The following is a 20,781-nucleotide window of genomic DNA, read 5'->3' as shown; positions in this document are numbered from 1 at the left end:
GAAAGGAGGGATAAAAAGAGACTGCAGACCTCTTTAAGATTCCTTCTACAACTTCTGATTAAAATTAGAAGTTTATAAAAGTATGCATGGTGAGATAACAGTGGATAGACAGATGTTCCTCCTCTACCCCTAGTACCAGAACTTGGGATCATTAAGTTAAATTGATGGATAACAGGAAAAGACAGATAAAATAATATTTTAATATCATGCTGTGTTGTGATGTGGCCATTGATTTAGATGGCTTTCTAAGGAGTTAGTCCATTAAAAGCATCCAAACTATACTAATAACTGCACCAAATGAAAACAAGCAGATCCCCGCCTGCAGTATCACAATTTAACATTTTCAGAAACTGTCCTGTTCCCATCTGTCTCATCTACATTTCTCATGTCCTGATTAGTACCCAAGTTTTAAGCTGGCCTGGCTGGAGGAGGAAGTATGAAATTTAAGCTCCATTGGGCAAAACTGACCAGGGAAACAATGGAAAGAGATCAGGGAAATAGGAATCACTTTGTGTCAACTCTGAAACCCTTGAAAACCCTTTTTGCTTGCCAGTGCTCATTGATCTTGCCATCCTGTCTCTGCACTCTCACTTGAACCTCATATTCTCACCTTGAACAAATAAACAAATCATAGGTTGAAGTGAATTAAGGGCTTGCTATTTCTGTATGGTGGACCACTTCGTTGGTCATGTGTCCTACTTTACAGAAGGCAGTCAGAAAACAGCCCTCTATTTAAAGGCATCCTATCTTTGAAGGGCTATGCTCTCCAAAGTCCCGTTTAAAGATAAAGAACCATGAGAAGGGAGAGCAGAGACCTTGAAGCTGTCCATCAAGAAGTATCACCTGGACAGTAGTCTGGGCAGACACATATGTAACCATTTAATCTTCTTCACCAGGGCGAGATGTATTGCATTTCTATTTATTGTCACTATTTCTAAGTTGCCATCTTTACACATTTATTTGTTTAAGGATGCATGAAGTGTTTTACATTCAAATAATACCTCTTCAGGGTACATAAGCACATGCAACTATTATGCAAATCTGTGTCCTCTTTTGACCCCTGTTTGGTTATGTAGAAGTGACCACACAGGACTGCTGGGTTCCTCAAGGACCTATTTTCTAATTCGCAAAAGGCATTGCTGTTGCTAACTTATGAAAAGAAATTACTACCACTGTTGGAAAGTAGCTCACAGCGGTGATAATTGTGACATTATCTTTGATCCTACTCCCTTTTTCTGTCATTTCTGGGAAGTAGTAATTGAAAAATGAGCCTTTGAGTGGTATACATTTTAATGTCTGGGACACAAAGGACTCTCTGCCGCTTTGCAAAACCTCTCTAAGTCCTGCAGTATAGTAGGGAGATATTTCCCCACATTTAATTCTGTTTTACATAAGGGCTTATTTTAGGTTTTTGTTTGTGCCAGTTTCTATCAGCTCTATGATACCACAGCTCATGCAGATCTGACAGAGTGGAAAAGTTCGGCTGGTGCCAAGGTACTCATCAGAGAGACTCGATAAGAAGATGGCATTGTATAATGATGGTTAAAGGACCAAAGACATGAGAAGCAGAAAAGGCATTTCAGGTCACTTCAACTGTCCCATTGCCATTAGAGGAGCATGCAGTGGTTTTTTTCAGTGCAACTCACTGAAATGTTTCAGACATTAAAGCATCTTCCAGATCTATTCCAAAAGCTATTCTGCTCTCAAAATCACCCCCCCCCCCATTTTTACAACAAAGTCAACTTTTCTGTAGCTAGAACCTAGATTGGTTAACTGTACTTTCTTCCAAAATGCTAAAATGGTAAGAAATGTATAACTTCTGTTTAAAAATTTGATCTGCTGGAGGAAGTTACGAGGAAACTATATTAACCATGTTACACACTCTGATTGCTTTGTCAATGCAATTATTAGTTTGTGACTTTAGTAAACCAGTGGAATTGCTGTTATATTCAACTATGTTACATTGCTATAAGTAGCTTCGTTTTCCGTTAGATTTTAAAAAGTCATTATCTTCTATATGTCTTAATTGAAGCATAGTACACCAATAAACAGATTTTTTTTAAAAAAATCACTGCTTGTGCTTCACTCTCTGTCTCACTGGGTTTCTACTGAACAAATCTGAATCCTGACTCTAGCACCAAATTTGTGTTGCTTTTCTGGCCAGGAATGGGCAAGTTATGATTAGCCTTCCATGATTAATACCTCACTTCTTAACATGTTAATCAACCTTCAGTACATTTAATATGAATCAATGTAAAAAAATTACTTTTATCTTGCTTATGTTGTAATGATGTAATGTAATGTTATGTAAAGTAATTTTCTTAATAACAAAGAACATACGTAACTTGGGATCGGGGGCAGGGAACTAAGTTGAGACAGTTTGAAAGCACCTTCTGTTCTCATCTTGTATGTGTGTTTATTTTTTTCACATCAGAACTGGGTGGATAAGGATTGGCTTGATCAGGATATTTGGAAGTTCTTAGAATTCAAAAAAATATTAATAAAAGTCACTGCTGTTGCCAAGGAATAGGATCACCCAAAATTCATACAGCCTTAAAATCATTAAGGTGAAAGATAGCATTTGAATCTCAACTTTATCCATTCTAGAATCTAGACATTTGTAATGCATATTTATAGTCATATTGGAGATTAATAGCATGTGAGTTTGAAAGAGATACTCTGGATTCACTGCAGTTTAGACAGCCCATTGAGTCTGTTGCTGAAGTTACCTGTCAGCCAAAAATTTGTCTCTTGGAAATGCAGGGTGTTTACTTAAGTTACATAAAGGACCATGTCCTTCTGCCAATTAACCTTTTAGCAGCTCTTTCTGGGCCTAAAGAAAAAGTATATTTCTACTTCAAGTTTCAGACAAAAAGCACATGAATAGTAAATATACCAGGCACATATTCCACATAATTTTTTTAATCCGTCTGTAATGTTCTGATGTCAGATGGAAGGGATTGTCTGCAGGTTCCAAAGAATATATTGGACAAAATGGAATGTTGGTTTACCTTTTTAGTGGGTCACAAAATCACTTGTCTACTCCATATTAATTGATCCAAAAATAGCAATCACATGTTGCTTCTATATTTCAGGCCAAGCAAAAGGCAAATGGCACCCTGTCTTTTCCAAAACATCTGGAGGGTACCATCTTGTTTTCCCTTGATATAGGTGCTTAGTATAGCTGCCATATTGATTTTATTGAACAGGAGACATATCAACATTCCTATTTTGTAATTCCCATTTAATTTGGGACTTCTGCAAGTTCCAACAATAAAATAAAATGTTGATATTTATTTTTACATGAATCCTATATAGTTGTGTAGTCACATTTGTGTGTGAGACATTTACTTATGAATATAATTTCCATTGGTAATCAGAAAATATCATTGATATTTACTAAAGATTAGAAACCCCTTATAGACTTTTTGTGTGAAAAAGAAAATGAGCTTATGATATCTGGGTTTGAGGACTGAAGAAAATATTGGTTTATAGAAAGTAGAAATGTTAGGTGTTATTTTGGAGTGGGTGTTTTGAATAATTTTCTATATATAGCTGAAAGATGAAGAATTGGAAGTTTTCTTTCTTTTTTTCTCCTTTTGGTTTATGTTTTTATTTAGATTAGTTTATCTTTTACAAACAGATGTTTGGTATTTACCTTTGTATATTTACTTTCAGACTTTATATTCTCTCCCTCTATGATTTTTATTAATTTCAATTGGAAATTTTGCTTCACAACCCCCAACCCAGCTCCTTCCCTTGATCAAGAAACCACCAAAGGCACCAACCAGACAGAAGTAGAAAAAAGTAGAATCTCTTATAACTAAGTGGTTTTCCATAGCTTTTTGCAACTCCAGTTCTGTAATCTATGTACCCATTTCCATTATTAATCATTTTACTTTGTCAGTTCCAGTTGAATGAAGATAAATAATGTCATTCTGAGTTTAAGATCATACTAGTAATTTTTTCCACCAGAATGTGGCCAAGTTATAAAGAAGTGGGATGCTGTTGAGCATGAAATGTTGATGATGTGCTGAAAAGCTGTAGTCAATGAACACAAAACCATGGCAAGGATACAAGTACAGGGATGGGACCAGGCACAAGACTCGTGCACAGGCATGCTTGGAACATCACGCTCAAACCAGAACACTTTATTGACAAAGGGGAAATCTAGGTAGAAACCACTCCCTCCTGACTTGGTGAGTAGATAACCACTGTTGGAATCAGGCTTTAATCAAGACCAAATTAATTGGCTAAAAAATGACATGGTCATGCTGACTCCGGCCAATCACAACAAGAGTTTTCCAAGATTTCCCAGTGTCTAGACAGCTGCTTTTGTGGCTTGTTCATTCTCGGCAGCACAATCCTTTCAAAACTCAGCAAGATGGAGAAGGCTTTCTCCTCTTGCAATACTGAATAAGATGCGAACAAGTGTACGTAATTAGTCTCCCTCCTGCTGAATTTTGTTCTCTAACTACATGCTAGTGCAGTTAAATGTGTTTGTCATTAAGGCTGACTGTCCCCATTTCAAAATGAATTCTTTGCATAGCTATACCAGCCATCCCTCAAGTACAAGGATGTCAGCAATCACAGAGGTGACAAAAGTTTTATAGCTTAAGTGACACGTTTAAAAATTAAATAAGTTACCAGGTGATGGTAGCATACACTTAAGTAAAGTTCGTAAATGTGGAAATGCTTAAAACAAACAAAAAAAGCCAATCATGTCATTAAACTGGCCTCCATACCAGAGAACTGGAGGTAGCCAACAGAGGGCAGGAGTCACCTAAGTAAGGAAGCCCTGTGTAAGGACTTCTACTTGCACAATGGTGCAGAAGATAAAAGGGCAAACGTAAAGATCAAAAGGCAAATGCTTACTCACACAACTTATAAATAATTTATGGGATCTGGTGTAACAAAATATGGTGATAGCTACTGGTTTAGAAGGGGATTAGGTAACCCCCCTTAGGTAGTCACGATAACTAAATGGGCTATAACAGGGATGGGGAATCAAGGCCCTTCCAGATGTTGTTGGGTTCTAACATCTGTTGGCTCCAGTCTGCATGGCCAATGGTCAGGGGTGATGAGAGCTGTAATCTAGAAACTTCTGGATCCCTGCTCCTGGATTGAGAAACCCTTGATCCAATCCCACAAGGCTCTCCTTATGTTCTTAATGCAGATAAAACTGTAAGATCAGAATATAAACAGAACTGAAGCATCGCTTCAATGGAACGTATGAGACAGAAGTTGCTCCAACGCCATGAGAATCTTCAATGCATTATATTAGTTATTTCAAAACCTCCAGGCAAAATATAAATGAAGCATAAATATATTTAGGTTGTTTATTAAAAAGGTATTTCTTTTATAAAAATGTGTAAAATATTCTCATTCATACATTTTCTTTGACATTAGTTGTTCTACTCCGTACCTGTGCAATAATGATTTAAACTCTGTAAATAAGTTACAAAATTAGTGTTAAGACTCCTAGTTCTGAGATGCTAATTGCTATGCAGATTCATACTACCATCTTGCAGGACAACTTGGATCCATATAACATATTTTTGACTGTCTCGGGGGGGCATGACCCCAAATTCATCATATAAAAATGGTTGTTCGGGGGGGGGCATGACCCACCAAATTAATCATATAAAAATGGTTGTTCGGAAGACTCATGAAAATTTCAGGAAAGCCCCCCGCCCCAAGCTTAAACAATTTAAGACTGGCAAGGCTGCCAACTGTCTTAGAAACAAAAACCTTAAATTTGAATGCTTGTCACTTAACATGTGGTGAATGAAATTCCCCAGTAAAATATTTGCATACTTGTTTGTCCCCCTGGGACCCAAATAGATACTTCAGTATGACAGGGATTTATCAGTAGCCATCACTTTCTTACCTATCAGGAGGGATTTGTTTATGCCATCTAAGGAGCCTGGATTTGTAATAGAGGTGCTTAACATTTTGCATTTCTTTAAAGTGCTTTTCAGGGCATACCTCCTATGACAAAGTTTCTACCGGCCACAGCTACAGATAACAAACAGTATCTTTATAATTAGCAAATGAAGGATCGCTGTATTATTGCTTCTGCAAAGGTCAGAGCCAAAGAAAAGGATAGAAAAATAACAGAAAAGGAATGTAAGGCATACAGCTGCAAATCCCACTCTTCTTCCTAGTTCCATCCTGCAGCCTCCATCTTCCAGGCTCTGAAATGCTTCTCCATTTCATTTCTGGCTTTCCAGTTTCCCACATTTACAGTAGGGATAATTTTCTGAGGTTTCAACCACTGGATGAAGCGTTTCATTTCGAGGAAGCTGCTGTGCTCACTGTAAGGTATTCCTGCAAATGAAACAACACAGAATAAATTTAGCCCAATGGACTTGTATAATAATACAATGGACTTGGATAAAATATCATTTGTTTATTTAATAATTAAGTTTATATCCCGCCCTTCATCCCAAAGAAGCCCAGGGTGGCAAACAAATTATGAAACTATAAAAACATTTTTTAAACATCTTAAAAACAATTCCAGCACAGATGCAGACTGAGAAAGATCTCGACTTAAAAGGCTTGTGGAAAGAGGGAGGTCTTCAGTAGATGCCAAAAAGTCAACAGAGATGGTGCCTGTCTAATATTCAATGGGAGGGAATTCCAAAAGGTAGATGTCACGAAAGGCCCAAAGTCTACACTCTGCAGAAAAGACCTCCAGATAAGATAGTATATGCAGGAGAACTTTACCTGCAGAGTGCAGTGTTTGGTTGGGTGTATGATACAGCCTTTCAAGTATCCTGATCCCAAGCTGTATATCAGGCTTTATAGACCAAAAGCAGCACCTTGAACTTAGCCCAGTAACAAATTGGTAGCCAGTGCAATGCTTTCAACATAGAGGTAGTCTGCTGGTGAAATCCTTCCTCAATGAGCAGTTGAGCTGCTACATTTTGCATCAGCTGCAGCTTCCGGATCAACCTCAAGAGCAGTCCCACAGAAAGCACACTGCAGCAATCTTGTCTGGAGGTTAACAGAACATGACTATCGTGGTCTTGAAATGTTTGTAGGTATATTACCAGCCAAAGCTGGTAGAAGGTACTCCTAGCCACTGGGGTCACCTGGGTCTCTAGTGACAAAGATGGATCCAGGAGCACCCCAGACTATAAACCTGCTCTTTCAGAGGGAATACTGCCCCATCCAGAGCAGACTGACCAATTATCTGGACTCAAGAACCACCCACCCACAGGGCCTTTGTCTTGCCAGCATTCAGACTCAGTTTATTGGCCCTCATGCAGTCCAGGGCTTCCAGATCTTCAGCGCCAATGAACATTTCCAATGTCCAATGGTCAGGGTCAATGGGAGTTGTAGTCCAGCAATACCTGGAGGGTCACAAAGTTGGTAACAACAAGCTGTATCCACAGTTGCTTCTACAGGTCCATAGGAGCAGGACCAACAATAGTTAACAATGAAGTATGATGTTCATTAATAAATCATTTCATTTCTGTTAAGGTACATCCATTACCCACAAGAAGAAATAATACAGTATGTGAAAAGGCTATCAGAAAAGAAATAACCATATTAAAACATTTGAAATTATGTTACCATATATAGTGATATTTCCTTTGGTCTGAGGTTTAATATCACTCAAAGAGCCACACCCATCTGAATAAGTCCACCCAGTGGGTTTAAAAGCCAAAATTTGATCAAAATTCTCAGAGAATTTGTTCAAGTGATTCTTCAAATTCTGTTGATAGAAAAGAACAGTTGGTTATTAAGGATTTAAAACATTCATTGCAAAAAAAAATGATAGTCTTCTGATCAAAGCAAAACAGACTACAAATGGCAAGAGTTCTCAGGGTCTTGTCAAATAATCAAATTAGATAAGAATGGATGTGGCATTTTATACACTTTCAGTGTCCATTCTGTCAACAGTGAATGCCAATTAGTAGTAGAAAAAAATGTTTTAAGAAGCTTCAAAAACATTCATTTAAATTACATAATATGTAGCAACAAAATTTGAAATTTCCACTTGTCAGATTGATAATAAATATATCTGACATAGACTAAGGATTCTCAATGGAGACTTTATGCTAGTCAAACATTAAAAGTGAAAATGTTGAAATTTTTGAGCATAGACTTTGTTTTCGTCCATGGAAAGCATAATAAACTTAGTGTGGATTTAAAAGATAATCAATGCTTTTTATGTCAAGATCTGTTTCATGTATGTTCAGTCATTGTACAAAGAGCATCCATTTGAAAATACCTGGAAAGATTAGTATTCAGAAAATTGTATGAAATCAGAAGCAGGAAAAGAAACATCAACAAATAAATGCAGGAAAGTAAAGGGAAATTAGAGTCTACAAATACATAAAATAGAAAGCAAAGACTAGCAGTGACACAGACCAAATCAAACACAATTTGAATATAAGCTATTAAGTCAGTAATGTCTATATAAAGAACAAAATGGAAAATGAAATATGTATACTCTTTAGTAATGAAATAAAAGCACAGCCACTAGAAATAACTTTAAAGCAACTGCACAGGTGTCTGTGGTGCTGAACAGCTGGACTCTCAAATGTTTAACAATTTCACACACACCCCATCAAAAAAATTAGGCTGCTAAAATGAAGAAAACTTGGGAGAAAACCAGGATTTGGTATAGGTGTGAAAGGACTGGCACTGTTCAGTTCTGGCACTGAAAATAAACTCTTAGATTGAGAGGTACTGAGAGGTGGTTTGTTCCTTAATTTTAAATATGATGTTAGGAACAAGATGACCGACTTCTGTCTCTCCCCACCAATTTAAGCTTAGCCAGATGAGTACCAGTGACAGTTTTAATACTCACCTTAAAATTAATTTGCATCATGGGTAAAAGGTGAAGCAAAGTGTTATTCCAGTCCAGGGTGATGAGAGAATTGATTGTTGCTGATTCCAGGCACTGCAATGTTTTGTATTTGTCTTGGGACATGCTCACTCTTGAACCTAGAACTTCAGCAATAGCTACAGAAAGGGGAGGAAGGATTACGACATGATGGAAACAGAAGTGGGCAAGGAAAAACTTCAATGTTTTAAAAAAATCAGTTTTATGCTCAGTTACCATCCCAGAGGCATTTCCAAGTTTTTGGTTTTTTTAACCAAGTCACTTCAGCTTTTGGCTTGTGGCAGATTAAAAGCTGGAAGACACCAGGTCATCCAATAGTGTTTACAGTAAAGACTCACAGGGAATTGGCCTAAGTTAGAAAAACATGCCTACCAGCTTCTCTCACTGTCTGCCATCCTGCTTTAAAGAAGTGCATTTTTTATAAACATTGACCAAGTCTGATTTTTACATGCTTGAGTCTTTATATTAATGTACTGTTGCGGTTTACCTAGGAGAAGTAATAGCTACAGTGATAAAAGGTTCTTATTCAAGGAAATGAAGGAATATTTCACTTAGAAGCTGGCAGCCTTTATGTGTTGTTTTAAAGGAGAACAACAACCCTTTCGTGGTGGCCCGCATTGTGAGAAACCCAGTGGCACCCACTAATTCCTTTCAAAAAGAACCATCAAAAGCAGTATCTGTTGTCTGATTAAAAACATTCAGCTAATAGGTCTGTACAATTTAGAAGGGTAGTGATTTAAGCATAGGCCATGAAAGGTTTGAAGCGGTTGAAAGATTTGCTTAGTTACAAGTGGGTGGTGGGTGGATTTCAGGAAGCGCTGACATACACGCTTCAACTGTTTCCAATTTGGCATGGAAATAAATTACATTGCATTTGAAAAGTTAATGCACATACCAAGAAGCTGAGGTTAAAAGTTTAAAAAATGCATTACATTTACAGGACTATTAATACAGCTAGAGTGTTTTAAAATTGCAGCATTACTAAAAGGGGCAGCCATCAGCAAACGGTTCATGTCATAGACTATTTCTTCTCTGTGCACCATGCCAAGAGGCCTATTGTGCTCCGAATTTAAGTACTTTTACAGAAATGCTGTAATGCTTAAAAAAACACAACCATGTTATTAGTAGAAGTTTCAGAATAGATTCCATTGAATGTTCTTCCCTAAGAAAATATTAACTCTTAAAAAGAATCTTTGCAATTCTTGTGGAATGTTCACTCACATACCTAGAAAGACCTTTTCTTTTCCAACAGAATATGTGCCACAAACAACCAAAGTCCGTGGGTTTAAAGTCACTGTCTCAAAGGCCACATTGACAGCAAACTGAATCACTTCTTGCTGGGAAGGGAAAGTGTATTCAGGACTACAGTATCTAAGAAAAGCAAAGAGAAGACATATTTTAAAAAATCACATTGCTTTGTCAGTTGGCCTACACCAGATATAGCAATGAAAGATCAAGCGCTACAGAGATATAACAATGACCAACTTTGCAGAAGCAACATATTGGAAGTTACAATGGTGTGCTGAGACAGACAGCAGTTCCTAGGATATGTAATTCACCATCAGTGCAAAAGACAACTTAGTACATTAGATTTCAGCTAAATAGTAGAAGGATCTTCCACACTGTAAGGGCCATTTAACAGTGGAATAGAATGCCTCGGAAGATAGTGGGTTCTTCTTTGCTAGAGGTATTCACCTATTAGGGATGCCTTAGTTGGATCCTATCTTGTAAAACCCACATCAAGTTATATGGGGTTGGAGCAGATAATCTCTAACATTCTATGATTTCCCTGAGTTGTTAGAACCTGGTCCCCAGCTCTCCAGCATATACTGCAAAGTAGAGTGGTTATACTGCACTGCTGGGAGAAGGGGAGAGAGCAGTGGGAAGGGTGCATCTGTGAGAAAGTTCCTGACCCAAAAAAGGAGACTTGGAAGCTTGTGCAAATGCTGTCCTTCTTTCAGGCTAGGTGCCAATTGCCAAGGGCTCTTAATAGTGGCAGAAGCACCTGCACCTGATGCAGGAGATAAAATGTCTCCTTTTAAAGCTCTCACCATAAACTACATTGTTATGATTTCTTCTACATCACAATGTATATGGGAGAAGTTACACCACTGGGCTTTTCCAAGACTGTTACTTTTCACTGGCCAAAGTCAAGTCTGTAGGTTTTGGCTAAAGGTTCTATACTTGTTTCTAGGGAACTATCCTCTCAAAATCCAGGTTCAAAGGTGGATTCCCAACAATGACGTCTGCTATGGTGCTTCCAAAGAACTATGTAAGTAACAATTGCTCATATCTCAGTTTAATAAACTAGTGTGTAATCATCCAAACTGGCTCAAGGTAGTCTAGGCTAAGCAGGTTGTGGTGTTTTTTCGTTTTTGGGTTTTTTACACAGCAAGGAAAAGAGCATATCACTGAAATGCAACTTACGTTGTATCTAAGTAGATGGTGTGAACTTTCTGACCGACAAGAAAAGGGCAGCGCTCCATAGAAGGATCTGCCCTAAAGTCTCCTGTGTGTAACATATTAGTCCCATTTGGAAATAGGAATAGGATCATTGCAGCACCAGGACAACTGCCAGAGAAGAGAAGGGGGGAGAAGAGAAAGACATTCCATTTTTTATTTGGGATCCACATAGTTTTAAACATGAACTACAGTTTTTGAAAGCAGGTCTCTTAAGTCCATCATTTTAACTCCTTTGGTATTGACCTTGCTTCTGTCAAAGATACCTACTGATTAGCATCGAGCAACACCACTTTGATGCCATCTATTATGCATTCGCTATTCATTGGCAGGACATGGATGTACTGATCTTCCACTCGAAGTTTGCTCTTCACCAGATTTCCAGTTATCTGAACAACAGAAAGTGTTTAACATCACTATGTTTCTGTTTTATCAATTAATCAAGATTTTGTTTGTAGCTGATGCAAAAAAAAAACCCAACCCACCCAAATGAACCTTCTACTACTTTAGATGACACAGAGGAAGAGGAGCTCAAGGCTTCTGAAGCCCACTAAATAACAAGGCTTGCTACAGTAACTGTGACTGATTTCCAAAATATCACCATTTACGAACAAATATTTACATGAAAATACAGAAAAATAAATGGCAGAATATCTGGCAGAATATTTCTTTAGAACTCTCTTCCGGTTAAACTACTCATCCCACTATGCCATGGGTTTTTTAGAACTCTCTTCAGGTTAAACTACTCACCCCACTACGCCATGGTTTTTTTGTTCTTGTTCTTTCCTTTCCTTCTCTGTTTCTGTCTGTCTGTCTCTTTCTGTATTTTCTTCTTTATATATTACAGAATAGGAAAACTGATGTGTGTGCAAGCTAGAATTCTAAAATGTCTGGTATGTAACTTTAAAGAAACAGAGCATGATACACATCAGTGACCTGAGGCGAAGGAATTGGTGGAGACAAACTTATTGATATGGGTCATCTTATCACCAGTTTTATAATTCAGAATGGAGAAAGAGATTCTTCTGTAAATAGCTCAACCCCCTTTTCAATAATAAATAAAAGAGAAGCTCTTTCCAAACATGTATCTTACAGGCTTGGAGCACTGGTATTGATTATTGTCTCCTCCGCACTAGAGACTCTTGAACATTGTGATTTTGGCATGTGCTCTGTTCGCTTCAATATTACAACTTACAGTTCTGCAAAAAGGACAGTAGTGGCAAGGATGACTTTAAAAAACTGTGAAGGTCAGGTTAGCTATTCTAGCAGCTCCTGACCACCATTTGTGCTAACCCAAAAAAGATAAATCCCAGAAGTAAATGACAGATTTATTCAAGTCAAGTGTAAAATTAAATGTACCAGCTGTGTATCAGTAACATTTGCATAGACTGCATAACTCTTATTGTGCACATCACCCTTGAGCCCAAACCTACCTTATTGCAATATATTGGGAATGTAAACTTTTTAGTTAGGCCACCATAATGATCAGAATGGAAGTGTGTAAGAAAATAAGCCTTGCATCCTTCAATTTCTCCATACTGGAATGCATCTACTACAAAACCTGTACCTGCAACAAATTAATACAAGAACAGCCAATCAGCTAATGTACACTGGAATTGCCAAGGTCAACAACTACCACTAGCAATTTAAAAAGTGAATGAAAATAAAGGGAAGGGTTTAAGTGACACAAGATAAAGAGGTTAACTGCCAGAGCAAATATAATCTGTACCAGGTCTCTCAACACATCTTGTGTATTTATTAATTTTTTACACTTTTGATCAAAGTCCCTCTCTTTCTTGGCCAGTCATCGCAAAACACCACAAACTTCTAAATGTAAACTTTTAAACAATTAAATACGCAAATACACACAGTTAGAATAATTTTACCTAGTTAATTATTTTAGCACAGAATCCTAGATTGCCTGTGCATAGGGCTCAAGAGCCACAGAGGTGGTGAACATCAGAAATATTGGTTGGAAATTCAGGAGACTGCAACCTGAAAGAGCAAGGACTAAGAGAACTCAAGGGATGCATAGAATAGTTTCCAGTTCTGGGTGTAATACCCAGGAAATGTAACATTGGTCAACATGAAATGCAGCCAGTGAAGCATTTCAAATAAGCAATCTTGAAAACATGAGTTGCTACATTCTTTTGTGGGTTGGTATGATTCAACATACTATGGCTGCAATCCTGTGCACACTTATCTGGGAATACCATGGGACTTACTTCTGAGTAAAACTATACATGCTTGTAAGAGCTTTGAGGCTGCAATTCTATGCATAATTACTTGGGAGTAAGCCCCATGAAATCAGTAAGGCTTATTTCCAAAGAAATATGCACAGGATGAGGCTCCATGAACAATTTATCAAATGTGTAGTAGAAGAGAAAGAAATTTCATATGAAATGGTCAATTTCATAGAAAGCTTTAAATAATATATGAGACAATGTTACAGAATTTGATGAGCTTCAGATTTAGAAACATAATTAAATTTTAATGGCACTTATTTTCCTAAATACTCTTTCTAAAAAATTGAGAGTATTTAGTCCTATTCTTCAAGAAAATAAAGTAACTCTTATTACTATTACTTATCTTATTACTATAGTTTCACACTTCTCCACAAAATAAGGTTTTTAATGGGAACTCATAGCAATGCTCGCTCTTTTACTTATATTTTGGTGATTGTTAAAGGCTCCCTCCCATCTTAACAGCAGAACTGTGATCTTTAAAAAGAGATGAAGAAGTGCTTCAAAGAGGAATTTCACATAGCACAAAAGATGAAAAGATGTTTTATACTTAAGGAGAAGACACAACAGCAACACAATGGAAGGAGAATTACAGTTCTAAAACAAAATAGAGCCTGCTACCTGGTATCTTCTTATAGAAGGGACACTGTTTTTTTCTTGTTCCCTCTTCAGCAGGACAGGACTCCCTAAACCTCTTTGTCCACCTTTTCTGTCCACCAGATGTTGGATCTGCAGAGATGACATTTTTGCTTGAACTTTCTCTGATTGTATCAGACTCTCCCACTGATCCTTCGGCTTTCCTCTTTCGAGATCCGGGCCGCTTTCCTGCAGCAGCCGGTGGACTCAAAGTCTGTGTACTTTCACAGAGATTTTTCTTTTGGTTACTCTCCATTTTGGCCTTCGGTTGCAACCCAAAGAAAACACCAATATCCATTTGTTTTAGTTCCTTGGCAGGAGTGGTTTTGACTTCAGCATTAGCAGCAGAAACATATGGCAGTGTTTTAGAGACTGTACTTGGGAAAACAGGCATAGCTATGTTATTACAAAGCCTTCCCACTTTTTCTGATACTGAATATGAATTGTTATGAGCCAACCTGCTTCTACATATGCCAGTAACACTTTTACCTTCAGTAACTAAGCTACTACTGGGTTCTTCCACAGTATCTCTTAGGCCAGGTAGAGGAGACTTAGTACCTTCTTCTCTAAATTCTGAAAGCAATGTGCCCTTAGCAGACTCTGTAGAGGCCCAATTAGAGTAATCAGAATTGCCCCACCCACATTCACCTGCATCAAAAGCTGAAGCACTCAATTTTAGCTCCTCAGGTTTCTCCAGAGTTTTTTTATATTCAACAGGGGGAATGGGTGCTTTTGTGGGATGTTTCAACTGATCCAATATGCTTGCTGAACTGCAAACTTTGCTAAGCATGCTACTTTGAGAGAGAGTCTTACAAACACCATCCAGACTTTGGAATGCACTTAATGTTTTGTAGGATTCACTGCTTACTGTAAAATTATGCTCTATGTTGTGTTCCTGGTCACTTAGTTGTGAAGCAGTTAGTGGCTTATTAAAACTTCCAATCCTTCCACTTTTGTCTTCTAGGCTCCCAAAATCAAATAGCCTTTTTCTAAAACGTTCTACCTCTATGTTCTCCTCGTCATCTGTCTCTATAGTGTCTTCCCCATCTGTGTTAAGTGGAGAGTAGGAAATATCACAGTCACTTAGGTCAGCTTCTGAGATTACCGTACTTCGTTGGTAAGAGCCACTGTCCAGATCTTCACCACTTTCGGTTTCTTGATAAAGAGAACCACAGCACTCAGCCAGCTTTACTTCATCTGTACGCTGTGTACTGTGTTCAGATTCTTTAACATTTTCTGTAACGTTTGTAGCTTTTGGCAACAGAAAGCACTGTCTTGGAGGTTTTCCCACACTCTGGAAGTCTTTCAGATCCTGCAACAACCCATCGCTGAAGGCACTGCAGTTGATGGATGAAGCAGTACCAAGACTAAATAAATCATTTTCTGTGTTCGATGAGGAAAATTCAGCAACATATTCCCCTGCTCTGCTTGCAGCAAGAAGGGTGTGGCTATAACGTTTATAATGAGAAGGAATAGTTGAAGTACACAGAAGACCATCAGGGCACTCTAAGAAAAGAAACAAAAACATGTTGGGTGGAAATGGAAGAAAACAAAATGTGTTTTGAGTACAACTGTACATAGGCGCCGACTCCATGGGGCTCTGCCCCCCCAATAATTTAAGAAAATTATTAGTTATATTATGCTTTGTAAAATCACAAAATTACGTTGGTATTTTTTATTTTCCTTGTTTGACGATAGTTACCTTTTAAAATACATTCAGTAATGAGTTAAAACAAAGCCACTCCCCATCTAGAGAGGGGGTGGGGTTGCGGGCTCTCGACCCATCAACAATCTCGCGGGGCTGGCGTCAGCCCCGCGAGAAGCGGGGATTCCCCCTAGCTCATTAATATTCACCGCCCACGGCGGCAGCCAATTGGCTGCCGCAAAGGGCGGGCCCTCACAGGTTCACTTAAGGTCGGGGCAGCCTGGGGCTCGCCCCTTTCGTTCCCCCAGCAGCAGCGGTTTGGAGGTCTTGGGCCCCCCCAATATTTTTTATGTCAGTATGGGCCCCCGCCCCCCCAATATTTTTTATAAGTCGGCGCCCCTGCAACTGTATACTTACAGATCAACATGGTTCCCAAAAGGTTTAGTTAAAAAACACAAAAAATATGACAATTGTCAACCTTCTGTACATTAGTGTTATAGTCTCAAATTTAGTACATGTATGATAGATGTTAGTTCGCTGTAATGCCTGATGTCATATGGCAGCACCACTTGAAAGAAGAGAGCCTTTAATTTCAAAGAGGACGTTTCAGCATGCATGAAGATGTACAAGCAAGTCCTCCCTATTCTGAATTAAAGGCAATACATTCTTCCCTTCTTACACAGAAATAAAGTTCCTTGGAAATGAATTGTCTCACATCCAAATAACTGTTATTAGAACAGCATGCAATGTCTTGACTGAAAACTTTTCAACTATCTGAAAACAAAATAACAACATGTAACGTTGTGATCTGCTTCCTTAGGCAGAAACAAGTAACATTAATGCCCTTAAGATAAGGACCTCAAAAGATAACACAAGGCACAGGCTGGCACTTTAGCTTTGTAAAATTGTATATGTAAAACCTAGCATTTCAGGCAACATTTAAGTTAGACAACATTTAAGTTGGACCCAATATTTATTTTATACTATGGGAACAACTGTGGAAAGCAAATGTAAGATTTACGGCATGCTATATGTTAAGAGAGAACTTTATGAAGGTGGTATCGAAAACAACGACCAATTAGCAAAAATGTAAAAATCAATAAAGGGCAACTTTTGGAAGTGTAAAACAACATGTGGTGGTTGTGTAGCATAATTAAAAATTATTGGGAAATGATTTATATTGAACTTTTAAAAATGTTTTTAAAATCTTTTGCTAAAAACCCAGAAGCACTATTGCTGGGGTTAATAACAACAGCAGTTTACAATAAAAAAATAAAGTTGTTTTAATATGCTACAATGGTCGGCCATGTATTATTAGCACAAAAATGGAAAACAGATAAAAGTGCCAGCAAAAGAAGGCTGGCATATTAAACTGTTAGAATATCTGGCGTTAGCAAGGATGACCACTAGAATAAGAAACCAAAATGATGAAAGATATAAAGAGGACTGGATACTATTTATAGAATATATGGAAAAGTATTATAAGCAAACAATTTACTTAGCAGGATGGTAATATTTTCAGCAGAGTAAGAAATAAATAAAGTATATAAAATGGTTGCGAAAGATGGGATGAACTTAGAAAACACAAGGAAAAGAGGGGTTAAAAAGAACCATGGAAAGAGAGGATAGGAAGTCAAGAAATGTTTTCTGGTTTTTTGTTGATTCTTTGAAATCTTTGAAAGGAAAGATTTTTCTTGTTGTATCATTTTTGTTCATGTTTGTTGATGTAGAATGTTATCAGAAAAACAAAAAACCTAGCATTTTGAATTCTGTTTGCATTACGTATTTAAGACTATATCTTGCCACTGGCCCAGAACCTGTAATTCAGAACTGCAAGATTTTGTTCTCTGAAATCAGATAAACATTTTTACATTATGAAATAATGCTAACTTTCCCAGTTATTTCAATTTTCAACCTGACGTAAGTTTTTGGAAGCTTGTTTCAACTTTGAAAAAGGGCTACTATTATTTTTACATGTCATCCTACAGCCTGCTGCATAAATTTAAGTAAATGTTTCTCTCACATGGAGGTAAGTGATAGAAAAGGCTTCACCTGCGAAGTTTCCAAATTTTGGACTCCTGTTAAAGGCAAAAGCACACACACAAACACAGTAGCAAATATATTTGAAAGACACCTTCTCCCCAACCATGGCTGTACCTTTTTCAGCAGTTCTTGAGCCATCTAAACATTCTGTCACATGCCAATGAGGTGTTTGGATCAACAACAAAGAAAATGGCATCTGGCAACTTGGGCAATGTCCTTCATAAACTGGACGAGCTTTTGAAGGAGTTTGCTTCTTGCAGTTTTTCTTTCGCTTTGATGGTGTCAATGAAATGCCTTCATGTGACTGTGTGGCAGGATCATTATTGGGAACACCGACATGTAGATCTGGTTTTAAAGGTGTTTGGCTACTTCTTTGCCTTGGTCCCTGCTTTGTCATCTTCGAAGTCTGTTTTTCTTCTGATGTTTTCCTATTGCCATGTCTTTGTGACTTTCCACCATTTGCTTTATGTACATTTGTACAGATAGCTTCTGAATTCTGGTCTACTGACTTTAGCTTCCGAATAGATTTGTACTCCCAAATGTCTTCCTCCAGCAGGCTAACTTCAGACATGACAGCTCAACAACATACAAAATATCTTCTTCAGATTTAATAATATTGTAGCATTTTAAAATATGTGTATTGTTTTCTTCCACTATACTGGATTTTATCTCCTTGTTGTATATGACAAAGATAACCAAACACAATTTTAAAAAGCTCAAGTTTGGTTTAGTTCAATAAATTACATTTAAACATGAAACTAAAGTGCACTTAAGAATAGTAGAAAGTCTTTCTCTTCTATCTGTGAGGTAAGTCATAATCTCAGTTTATGGGACGTTTGCTTAGAGTACTCTGGAACAGTACAATTGACTTCTTTGTTTCCCTCTATGATTCTGAAATAAAGAACAATAAGAAGAGGCAAAATTATGTCTAGTCCCTCACAGTACGACATATCCTGAGAAATGGCCATGTTATGTCTAAATCAGCAAAACCAACTGTCTTTTGGCTATTTAAAGTTCAATAACTGAAAATTAGAGTTAACTTTAGCACAAAATTGCTGGATTAGAATTTATCAGGCAATTTTATTCCATCTTAATTGAGACCAGGGATTTTATAGATGTTAAATTAGCACTGCGAAACTAAGAATTATTACTGCTGTGACGGATTATTCTGGCTATTGAGTATACGTTTTGAGTTGTGAATAAAAATTGCTGTGGCAACCTTAACCCAGCTAACTGTCAAGAAACTCAAAACCTGTTCAGTAAAAAATAGGTACAACACTTCAATCTATCTGCAGTTTGAAGCATACTATCTGCATACATATCCTGTTGAGAACAACAAATCTTGCATCGAAATGAACATGTTTAGGATCAGCATGTAAATTTCAGAACAACCCCACATTTTCAGCTGCATGTTTGCAAATCTCATTGTGTTAAACAGAACAATTAAACTAATTTTCAAAAAAAAATTGTACATTTATTCCTTTCTATTCCTTTGGAAAACAAGTAAAGGTAAAGGGACCCCGACCGTTAAGTCCAGTTGCGGACGACTCTGGGGTTGCGGTGCTCATCTTGCTTTAGTGGCCGAGGGAGCTGGCATTTGTCGGCAGGCAGCTTCTGGGCCAGCATGACTAAGTCGCTTCTGGCGAACCAGAGCAGCGCATGGAAACGCCGTTTACCTTCCTGCCGGAGCTGTACCTATTTATCTACTTGCACTTTGCCGTGCTTTTGAACTGCTAGGTTGGCAGGAGCTGGGACCAAGCAACGGGAGCTCACCCCGTCGCGGTGATTCGAACCGCCAACCTTCTGATGGGCAAGCCCTAGGCTCTGTGGTTTAGACCACAGCACCACCCTAAACCATCCCCTGAACCTCATTGTGAGCTTCTAGTTACAGCATTTTGCAGACAGCGGCTTGTTTTAACCACAATACACCACCACCAAAGACGGAAAAGAGAACGCTGCACTTATTCCATCTCATTCTGTCTCTGTCCATCACAACTGAAAATTTGACAGGGCACCAGCTTTGAAGGCTGACTTGAAGAAGACAGTAGCCTAAACAGAAGATAGGATTTTTCTTCTTCCTTTCCCCATTCAAGGGTTGCTGCTGTTGTTTTATTCTGTTTGTCTTCAAGCCCTGGCCCAACAAAAAGAACCTCATGATGTCAGCATATCAAAGTGCGCGCACATTAACACGCCTAAAAGAATTATGGGCATTGTAGTTTGCTAAGGGCTGTTGGAAATTATTACTGGGCGAGAGGTGAATTACAGCACCCACACCCGAAATTCTTTGAGGCGGGGGAGATGTGCTTTGAGGGTGTACTCAGCACAACTCTGTTTCCCAGGACAGTCTTGTGCAAATTAACCCGACTGCATACGTGCCCCTGTTTTAAACGTAAAGGGGAGGGGGAAGAAACCCCCAGACATCTACTCAGTCAGAAGGAAAGCAGCAGCAGTGGCAAGCGCCACCCTTGGCTTTTGGACTCCCTAGTAAGCCATGAATCTGCTCAAGGGGCCCTATTCTGACTCAGCTCAGTACCTGGCGCACCAGAAAACAGTGCAGGATACTGCCGTCCCCCGCCTTCTCACACCGACCAAACAGCCCCCCACCTCCGTCCTCACTCACACGTTTGACAGCAGCGCCAAAGGCAAGCCCCCATTCTTTCCTCCTGGTCTGCTTTTGCCGCCTGTCTCGCGCCGCCTACTTTTGCTTCTGGAAAGTCATGCCGTTTACCGCCCTGCGCTTTCGCCAATGTCCACCCCCGGCATTCTGCTTGCTTTTAAAGAAATTGACAACACCACCCTCTTATTTTCTTCAACCTTTTTTTTAAAAAAAATTAAAATAAAAAATTGTTCCTTTTACCAAGTGTGGTCCATATTTTTTTATTTCTTCCGAATCG

The 20,781-nt window shown here is 38.4% G+C and overlaps 1 protein-coding gene across 1 annotated transcript; it reads right to left on the bottom strand.

The window, feature by feature from the left end:
- Positions 1-5,325: 5,325 nt before the first annotated feature.
- Positions 5,326-20,548, bottom strand: DCLRE1A (DNA cross-link repair 1A). Its single transcript, XM_083741230.1, has 10 exons — positions 20,510-20,548; positions 18,002-18,778; positions 14,185-15,705; positions 12,754-12,887; positions 11,591-11,709; positions 11,288-11,431; positions 10,086-10,231; positions 8,825-8,979; positions 7,582-7,723; positions 5,326-6,330 (listed from the first exon to the last, which is right to left on the bottom strand). Exons 2-10 carry the CDS (start codon positions 18,456-18,458, stop codon positions 6,164-6,166), a joined length of 2,985 nt encoding a protein of 994 aa, XP_083597356.1. The 5' UTR covers positions 18,459-18,778; positions 20,510-20,548; the 3' UTR covers positions 5,326-6,163.
- Positions 20,549-20,781: the final 233 nt, after the last annotated feature.

The sequence above is a fragment of the Podarcis gaigeae genome (assembly GCF_964106915.1).
Source record: "Podarcis gaigeae genome assembly, chromosome: 5".
Lineage (NCBI taxonomy): Eukaryota > Metazoa > Chordata > Lepidosauria > Squamata > Lacertidae > Podarcis > Podarcis gaigeae.
The sequence above is the reverse complement of the archived record's forward strand: the minus strand, read 5'-3'. Positions and strand labels throughout refer to the sequence as shown.